Source organism: Bactrocera latifrons, unplaced genomic scaffold (assembly GCF_001853355.1).
Source record: "Bactrocera latifrons isolate USDA-ARS-PBARC rearing strain unplaced genomic scaffold, ASM185335v1 scaffold_456, whole genome shotgun sequence".
NCBI lineage: Eukaryota > Metazoa > Arthropoda > Insecta > Diptera > Tephritidae > Bactrocera > Bactrocera latifrons.
The window spans coordinates 120,739-131,536 of record NW_017537108.1 but is presented as its reverse complement, the minus strand read 5'-3'; the positions used below and the strand labels follow the sequence as shown (position 1 = coordinate 131,536).

The 10,798-nt window shown below is 36.8% G+C and overlaps 1 protein-coding gene across 1 annotated transcript; it reads left to right on the top strand.

The window, feature by feature from the left end:
• Positions 1–2,745: 2,745 nt before the first annotated feature.
• On the top strand, positions 2,746–3,240 carry LOC108973087. Its single transcript, XM_018940108.1, has one exon. The coding sequence runs from the start codon at positions 2,746–2,748 to the stop codon at positions 3,238–3,240; it is 495 nt and encodes a 164-aa protein (XP_018795653.1).
• The last annotated feature ends 7,558 nt before the right edge of the window (positions 3,241–10,798 follow it).

The window sequence follows — 10,798 nt, the reverse complement described above, 5'->3', positions numbered from 1 at the left end:
GCAGCAACAAATGGATAGGACCAAATCGGCGCTAGTTGCTGCAAAAATCAGGCAGCCTAGTTGCCAACAGTGCAACTCGAGGGATCACCATCTAACTGCCTGCCCTACTTTCAAGGCTCTTCCGGTGCAACAGAGATTCGAGTTCGTCAAATCGGTACCCCTATGCATAAATTGCTTGCGTAAGGGACATACCGTTTCCAAATGCAAACCGGGTCGTTGCCGGATATGCAATCGATCCCATCACTCGCTGTTGCACCAGTATCCAATGTCCTTCCCCGCTGCACCTCATCCGCAACCATCCACCAATGTTGGCAACAGCAGTAATTTTAGTGAGGACCAGCTGTGGAGATTACATGCCTGCGAGAGCGTTGCTGGACTCACGCTCCCAAGTCAACTTCATGACGGAGRACTTGGCACAGAAGTTGCGGATTCGACGTCAGCATAAAACATTAAGCGTAATAGGAATTAGCAATTCCAATACGAAAGTGTGGTCAAAACTAAGCGCGTTTRTTAAGTCGCGGTTAAATAATTATGAATTTTCGGCGGAATTCTGGGTAATGTGGTGTATTTCGGCAAATCATCCACACCATAACATCAATGTCAGTGGCTTAAAAATTCCGCACAATAATGAATTAGCGGACCCAGAATTCCACAAATCTAAAAAAGTGGATACCCTTTTGGGTGCTGAAACATTTTTTGACCTTTTAGCTGTTGGCCAAATTAAAAATGGTCCTAACCAACCAACACTTCAGAAAACCCTTTTAGGATGGATTATATCTGGCAAATGCGCCAGTAACATAAATTCTCTTCCCAGATTACATAGCACATTATGCCAAGCTGAAGAAGATTTAACGCTATTAATTCAGTGGCCCAAAAGTTTTGGGCTTTAGAAGAATTACCTTCAGAAAGAAATGGCATCAAATTCACACAAGAGCAAAAAGAGTGTGAAAAATTTTTCGTGAAAATAACTCAAGTGTTGCCTTCAGGACGGCTTCAAGTAAGAATGCCTTTTAAAGCTGACCGTAAGTTACTCGGTCACTCCTGTGAAACATCAGTTCGGCGGTTTCAGGCCCTAGAAAGAAGGACATTAAAAGATCCAGAACTTCGTAAAATGTATCTGGACTTTATGAATGAATATAGAGCATTGGGTCACATGATCCCAACGAACAATAAGATCCCGAGTGAGCCACACCACTTCATTCCTCATCAATGCGTTTTAAGGCCCGAGAACAACCAAATTACGTGTTGTATTTGATGCTTCGAGTCGATCTTCAATTCAAATAGCGTTGAGTGAACTTTTGATGGTAGGTCGAACCATCCAAGAAGAGTTATACTCAACTCTTCTTCGTTTTCGCTTACATAAGTATGCACTAACAGCGGACATTACTAAAATATACCGTCAAATAATTATGCATGAAGAAGACAGAAATTGTCAGCTTATTGTGTGGAGAGAGCATCCTTCTGAGCAAATTCAAATTTTTCGTCTTAACACCGTAACATACGGCRCTGCGCCTGCTCCATTTCTCGCAACACGGTGTTTGCAAATGCTCAGTGATGCCAATACARTGATATATCCACTTGGTTCATTGGCCACCAAAAGAGACTTTTGTGTTGATGATTTATTAACAGCGGCCGAAAATTTTGAGTCTCTAGATCTTTAGAGAAGTGAGGTAATAAAAATATTAAACTCGGCCAGATTCACCTAAATGAAATGGTTTTCGAACCACCCTAATTTTTTCGCCAGTGACTCCACTGAAAAGTCATTACGTTACAATGACAAAAGTTCCACTAAACCGTTAGAAATCCATTGGTTGCCGAAAGAGGATTTGTTTCGCTATGTTTTAGAGTTCCTCCTAGAAGACCCTGCATTATGGCCGATTAATAACCACTTCCAGCTCTCACCAGAAGACAAAGCATTAGAGAAGAAGGAAAATACATTAACATTAATTTCGACTGCTGAGAAAAATTCAATATTGGACCTTATTGAAAWATTCTCTTCTCATAAAAAATTGTGTCGTGTGGTCGCATACATATTACGATGGATCAGACGACCACCAAAATCCTCCATGGGACAGGATCTGACTTCAGAAGAGCTAAACTTGAGTTTTCTAAAAATTGCACAGGCGGTCCAACATTCAGAATTTTCGGATGTTATTCAAAAATTGCATAAAGGTACCATGCCTCCCCCCAAACTTGCAAAAACTCAACCCGTTTTTGCATGAGTACTCGGATACATCGCTTTCATTCAAATTAATCCGAGTAGGAGGTCGCCTATTAAATGCACCTCTCCCATGCGATGCCAAATTTCCGCTTTTATTAAATAAAAATTCGCACTTCGTTATAACGTATTTACGGTTCCTGCATATTCGAAATCACCATGCTGGGGCTAAAGCGTTAGCTGCGCTTCTTCGAGAACGCATATGGCTAATTAATGCCCGAGAAGCCTGCAGTAGAACCGTAAGAAACTGTATACATTGTTTTCATTAAAAGSCGAAGTTRCAAAACCAAATAGTGGGAAATTTGCCAGTCGAAAAACTTCGAACACTACGGCCCTTTCTTATATGTGGCGCAGATTTTTGTGCTCCGATATACACAACGTTAAAAATACGCGGTCGACCACCCGTAGAAACATATATTGCAGTTTTCGTTTGCTTTACTTCCAAAGCAGTACATTTAGAAATAGTTTCGGACCTATTTTCTAATTCATTTATTCTCGCCATAAAAAGGTTCATTGGATGCCGAGGGATGCCGACGAAGATATTCAGCGACAACGCTACCAATTTCGTCGGCGCCGATGGCAAGCTGCGCGAATTGAAGGAGGCGTTTCTAACAATGGGTCCAGAACTGAAGAGATTCGCAGCAGACGAAGGGTGCAGCTTCATCTTTATACCACCGCGGGCGCCGCACTTCGGCGAATTATGGAAAACCGCGGTGAAGTCCGCCAAACACTACATCGTTCGCGTAATCGGCAATGCGCTACTGACCGCAGAGGAACTGTCAACACTACTGGCAGAAGTGGAAGCCATMCTCAATTMTCGGCCCTTAACACCGTGCAGCCAGGACCCCAACGACGGCGAGGAACTAACCCCAGCGCATCTACTAATAGAATGGTCCCGGGCTTTATCCCCAGAGAAGGTGCCAGTGACTCCAGTTCGTTGTTGCGAGAGATGGCAACTTGTTTGCTGTCTCCAGCAACAGTTCTGGCGACAGTGGTCCAAAGTATACCTGACGGGCCTTTAGGAGCCCAACAAGCAGCTCAACGACCTCGTTCTCGTCCACGCGGACAACGGGCYACCACAGCAGTGGGTACTAGGGCGCGTCGTGGCAACCGTCAAAGGGCAAGACGGCTAGGTGCSTGTCGCAGACGTGGCAACCAAGATGGGCACAATTCAGCGTCCCATACACAAACTGGCCGTCCTTCCACTGGAAATTGAAGGAATCTGATCCTGTCAAGGTGGCCGTTGTTGCGTCAAGCGACATATCTATATCTAAAACAAAAATAATTAAATGAATTGTAAAATATTGAACTATTAAAAATTAAATTAAGAAAATCTATTATAAAAAACTTACCTTAATAATGCATTTATAATACTAATCTATTACTGACCTTAATACTTACAATATTTAACGAAAGTCGAAGAGTTATACTTACCCCTTCTTTAATACATATTTATTTTACTTTAATACATATTTTTTTTTTTTAATTTTTATCGTTATTTTCGTGACAGGCAATTAGACTTCTTATTTTATTCGCGCATTCCATAAGTTATATTTTCGCTTCTCAACAACGCTTGAGAATTTTGAAACTAAAAATTTTCATATTCATAAATGCTTAGTCTATGGGTTATACTGATTTTGCTTCTGAATCAGGCAGTTTTTTTCGGACGAACCAATTAATTGGGTTGGGTTTAATTGGATGTCTAAGCGAATTTCAAAGATGCCGGTTAGGAAAACGCCAATTCGCCAGAATTTCATGGTATAGCCTAAAAATTTACCTAACATCTTAAACTAGTGGTAAATATGTATATAAAAAAAGGGTAAGTACGATATACATACATATRTAGCTAAAATTAATCTCGAAAATTCATAGTAATTGAGTATTGTAATACATTTGTAATAGATGATTTTTGGTAATATAAAAATGGTAAATATTTTGCATACATTAAAAAACATTTTATAATTTATTCATTATAAYATAATTCATTTTATTAATTTATTATTTAAAATATCTGCTTTTAGATCTATAAAGTCACTTGACGCTACAAGTGCCAAAATGATTTGCAGAACATTTTTTGGTTGAATTACTCAATTAATTAAACCGCTCCCAATTTTTTCCAACCGCTATGCCAGAGCGGAGCCCAGCACTTCGTTTTTTGCTCTCGCTTCAGCTATAGTTTCTTACCTAACAAAACTCGGAGCAGAGCAGAGCACATACTTTTACGTGTTATGCTGTGGCACTGCAGTGCCTCCCGACGACGTGATAGCAGTAGCGATAGGAAAATGAAATGATACGGGAGTTGCGTAGTTTTTCAAACACTGGCCGTCAGGTTATATACTGTATTGATCGCCACATTAATGTTAAAAGGAAATCGAGACCTATTAAATCAGCGGTCAATACCAAAAAATTTCAACCAGGCACACTAAATAGCAAAAAGCCACAAATTTTTAATGGTAACGATGCAATGGGGACCACCACAGTCGTGAATGGAAAACCCCCTCCAATCTATTTGCATGTGCGTAGCTAGGGATGGGAACGATTACTCATTTGAATAAATGAATCGATTATTTTCATTCAATTTACGATTTAATTGTATCGAAACATCTTTTATAATTACTCGACTATTACTCAAGTAATTGCAAAATAATCGCAAACAGCATTTTGAAATTTAATACATTTTATGTTCATCTGAGTTAGCGTACAGGGGTCGAAATTGGTCGCACCAATCATTATTGACTGGAAAMGGTGTAAACATAGTTAAATTCTAATATGTCAACATAGTTTAATATCAAGAAATGAATGTCTGGTAACACTGCATTTACAGTTAAGTCAAACGCACTTTACGTTCAGTTGTTTGAAGAGAATGGCGCCGGTTAAAAGCGAAGTGTGGACATTTTTTAACAAAATAAGCCATAACTACGTTGAATGACAACTTTGCTGCAAAAATTTAAAATTTTGTAATAACACATCAAATATCTTGAAGCATTTAAAATTAATGCATGCAACTGTAGCCTGCGAGTAAGTTGGAGCAATCGGTATTACATTTTAAATTTCTTCTAATTATATATAAATATATGTGTACACATTAGACTCTGTAATCTAGGATTGCGATAGGGTGTTCCCCAGTTATAAAGTTTTTACGTACTGAAATAATAGTTGTAGATGATACTATGGAAACGGGCAGCGAGTCGTCAGTGGAATCGGTAGAAAATGAGTTTGACCTCTGGGCTCCTCACAAAACTCTAGTGCACAAGGGAAGAAGGAAAGACATTGATTTTACATCTCCAGAATATGAATTGAGCTTTTATTTGAATTGTCAGGTATTAGAAMTAAGTCAAAACACTAAAAGTATTGTCATCTCCGTGGTACCTCGGTACCAGCTGAGCGGCTTTTCTCAAAAGCGGGTGCAACTGCGACCGAAAACCGCAATCGTTTAACAACAAAACGTTTATCGAAATTGCTTTTTCTTCAAACTTGGTTGAACAGAGAATAAATTTTCTTGATTTCAATTAATATATTTTCATTTATGCTAAGACAAATGAATTTTTAATACGATATTTTAATTTTAGTTCCGTTTTTGTTTTTGTATATATACCAACAYAATTTGAAGGTCTGAAATAAGAATAGTTTATTGGTTTTATTTTTACTCAAAGTTACAAAACATCGTTTTTCAAGCAAGACTCAATTATTTTGCTTTAAGATTGCTGAAGATATTTTGAAAAATGTAATGTCGTTGTGCAACTTAACTTCAAATATAGGCTATTTTCTCTTTTAGGATATGTCTTGCACTCTGTGATAGAGCGCTGAAACTTGGTTGTGGTCTTTACGCAATTTAGTATTATTTGAAAACATTGTAATTAATCGATTAATTAATTTTTTTTCATTAGTTTCAATTATTTTTTTATATCTTGCAATTAAACATTTGATTATTTAATCGATTAAAAAAAWTGTTTGCCATTACTAAGTGTAGCTCAAATGTCCTTGTTTCCAAAATAAGCAATATAATAGGGATAAACATATTTCACATTGTGCCTTTGAGAAAAGGTAACATAGATGAAACAAAAATTCAAACACACGCTAGAAAAAGGTTCATGAATATTGCAAACTTCTTATCAAATAATAACAAGAATTATTACTCTTACCAACTGAAGAGCTCCAAAGGCCTAGTTGTTGTCATAAAAGGTATAGGTCTTCGATAGAYTCTAACGATGTTAAAGAAGCATTGGAAGARGGTGGTTTTAGTATACAATCAGTAGTAAATATTTTTAACGGGAACAAATTCTAATCAGCCAAAGAAAAACGAAACACTTCCGATTTACAATCTAAAATATCTGCTCCATCGCAGAATATCAGTTGAGTAACCACATAAAAGAATTAGTCCAGTAYAATGCACAAACTGCCAAGAATATGGACACACGAAATCATATTGCACCCTGCGCAGTGTCTGTGTGGTGTGTGGTGATTTACATCCCACATTTAAATGTGGTCTTAAAAAAGATGTATATAATGACTCTAAAATGAAATTGTCTGTCGGAATTCAAGCACGTCGTAACCAAATGTTAAATATTCCTAGTAATGGAAATATTGAAATCCCCGTCCATATTTCAAAACCAGTAAATTTTAAAGATAATGCTAAACAAGAGAGCTATGCAAACGTGGTRATAGGCAATACTGCACAAATGCAATTGCCCCAAAACCAACCAAATGGAAGCGTTGAAACTATGATTTTTAACATTACCCAAAGCAATATCATGTAATAACTAACACAATTTATGGCTTCAATGCAAAATATGATTCAAGAGACCAAATTTTGCAAACTTTTTAAATAAAAAATCAGTGTATTGAACATACGTTTTGGAATGCTAACGGTGTCAACCAACATAAATTGGAGCTTATTAGATTTCTTGATGAAAATAATATAGATGTTATGCATTTATCAGAAACGCATCTTAGGAATAAAAACAATTTCTTTATATCGCAATTTAGAATTTATGTTACAAATCGCAGAGTTGGAAAGTTACATGGTGGAACAGCAGTGTTGTTTAGAAAACGGTTAAATCACCACGCATTAGAATAGTTATGCCACAGCGCAGTTACAAGCTACAATTATATTATAAGAAATCGCTGCGGAGACTTAAACTTGTCGCCTAAGTGCTGTCTACCTCGATTTAAAATTACAGACATTCAACTTAGAGACTTTTTCGAACACTAGACCATAAATTTCTAGGAGATGGAGATTACAATGCAAAACACACKTATTAGGGCTCACGACTAATTAATCCAAAAAGATGACAGCTGTATCACACTATTATAAATAGGCACAATAACCTTGACATAATATCTATCGGTAAGCGGACATATTGATCATAACAAAATTCCAGATTTAGTTGATGTTGTTGTAATCAAAAATATAGATCAATAGCACATAATAGTTGATACATGTACTGACCTATCTTCTGATTACTCTCCTGTAATAATAAATTTATGTGAACAACCCATATTCGTTGATCCAATAATGGGTCTAACATCTTATAAAACGAATTGGCTAAAATACAAAAAATACGTAAGTAGCCACATTAATGTTGAGTACAAAATAAATACAAAAAGAGATATTGACGAAAGCATAAGATAACTCAATGATATAATAAGCAGCGCAGCTGTCGTAGCAACACCAAACAAAAGTTATAAGCCGAAAAATATATGCAGAAAAATCTCTAATAGAGAAATAGAAAATATTTTAAGTGAAAAAAAGCATGTAAAACGAGAATGGTAGATAGATCGCTCCCCCTCCACTCAGCTTCAGTTAAAATCGGCTGAAAACAAAGCGATTAAACGTGAGGAAGAATTCAACACTGAAATGTACATATATAAAGACGGTATGTCCAAATTCAAGGCAGCAGTATTGCGTTGAAAAGCCCAATAGTCCATGAAGCCACCAATTAACTCCAAGATGCCTATACGAGACTTGGGGGGAAATTGGGCCCGAAGGGACGAGAAAAAGGCTAATTGTTTTGTAAATCGCCTGGAAAAGGCATTTCAACCTAATTGCCCACAGAACAGATTTGAGCTGTCCAGTTTACCCAACATAGCCAACGAGACACTTGAGACTCTTGAGGCTATCCAAAACCTCAAAAGTACTAATTGAGTTACCAAATATTGCTGTAGAAGTATAATTTTCAATGCARTTCTGAGTCTCGGACAATATCCAATTTCTTGGATTTCAGGCGTATGATAAAGTGTGGCCATTTAAATAAGATTAAAAAAAGTATACCTTTACAATTGTATAAAACATTGGAGTCTATTATTATAATATACACTTTTCGGTGAAAGTAGGAGATTTCATATCTGATTGTCAACAGACAAAGGCTGGTGTACCACAGGACAGTGTTTTAGGCTCAACTCCATATATTATCTATACAGCAGATTTTCCAACAGCTAACAATGTCTTAACTTAACTTTTTGCGGCCAAACAGATTTAGTGAGCCGTAAAAATTGCCACATTTAAGCATTAAGAATATTAGCGGAGCATTAAAGTTCTGTCGAAGAATGACTAGCGAACTGGCATATAAATGGGAACGAACGGGAAAAAATTTGACAAAAAATGTGCCCGGCAGTAAGAATAAACAATACTTTAGTACCCCAAGGGAACGAAGTAACATATCTTGGAAGACTTAAGTGGAGAAAACATATAKGTATCTAGTAAAATAACTTGCATGAAGATAAGAGCTGCAAATTTAAATTGGCTTTTAAATAAAAACTGTAMACTTGGCTTAGACAACAAATTGCTTTTATATGATGCGATCATAAAGCCGATTTGAATGTAAAGCATTCAACTGTGGGGTACGAGCCGTAAAACTAATATTCTAATACAAAGGTTTAAATCTAAAACGCTTAAGACAATTACATGTTCACCATGGCATTCTAAAAAGCAACGTATCACCAAAACAGCTCAATCACTTGCTTGAGCTTGTCTAGTTTTTAGATTTAAGATTTTCTAACTTATTGTTAGGCTTTTCAAACAAAAAGCAGATCCAATAAATAAAGAGATATTGCAAAAAAAATTTTTAATGAGGACATCTCAAATACCCCACAGACCTCTTAGCATAGCAGTCCAATTGTTCTTTAGGTTTCTTAAGTAGTGATACGAATGTAGGATTATTTAATATATGCCCATTTATGGCCCAATGAGTATGTAAACAAGCAAAATTGCTGCATTTGCGTCGAAGCAACCTGATGTAATTCAATAGCTGTCATTTCATCAAGAAAAAACAACGGTTTGGTGCGATTTTATTGTCATTAGATTCATCGGTCTTCAATTTCGTTGCGGCTTCTCACATATCGCATCAATCATTGGATTTATTGAGATAGCACTCCAGTGAGCAGATAAAATCACGTCTTGGGAAGGTGACGTCTGGCCACCCAGTCAGAAGTAAATACGGAATCTTCTTTCGAATTTTGTAACAGTTAGTTTTTTACCGAAAAGCTCGGTAAATGTGTTAGATATCATGGTGAATTTAAATGAACCTTCTGATAAAAATATTTCCGAGGTCGATTTAATATTTATCCTAACTCCTTCGGTATATACCTAAAATTATATGGAGACTTTAAAACTACAGTTTGATTTGATACTATTTATTCTGTAATCTTGTATGCCAGTACAGTGATTTTCAACCTTACAATTGACTATATATCAGTTGATCTGTTTTATATATAGTGATTAATGTTGATGTGAGTGTTGCGTTTCGGTAAGACTGCTTCGATTGCTGTTGTTGTTGTTTTCRATATGATGCAATTTTATTGTTGTTGGATGAAATGGAGTGTGTATAAGAAACGAACAAAAATTCAATGAAAATAACGGAATAATTCTCCCAAAAACAATACATTTGTTTGTAGTTTAGCCCAAATATTTTTAATTTCCTCAATAGTGTCATTTAGTTTTGGATTTTTATCAATTGTTCTTTGTTACTTCATAAAACTCCAAACATTTTCAATGATTTTAAGGTCCRGGCTTTGAGGGGGCCATGAAGAACAGCTTGATCTACCTCATTTAAAAGTTTCGTTACCAATCATCGTTTATGGCAAGGAGCATTATCCTGTTGCAGAATCCAGTCGGTATTTGGAAACAGGTTATTTGCTGAAGGAAATGCGTGATCATTGAACACATCGATAYACTCATATTGACTCAAAGTTYCTTCAATTGGTACGAGCTCTCAAAATCCATAGAATGATATGCATCCCCAATATGCACATTACAGACCCCTGGAACTCAAAAGATGACTCGTCAGTCCACAGAATGTTGTGCCAAAAATCTATGGGCTTATTAATATGCCCTCGAGCAAAGGCAAGGTGTTTGGATTCGTTGTTTGGAGTAATGTCGATCACTTTGCGAACTACATAGGTCTTAAGTTCCATGCTCTTCATCTTGCGACGTAAAGTAGCTTCACTAACTTTCTTCACATTTAGTTCCTTCGATTTCTCTGTGTATAAATGAGCATCCTCCCCCGAACATCCACACATACACCACACTATCACACCACATCAACTCAACTTCACAACACTGACACGCACCTTCACCATACT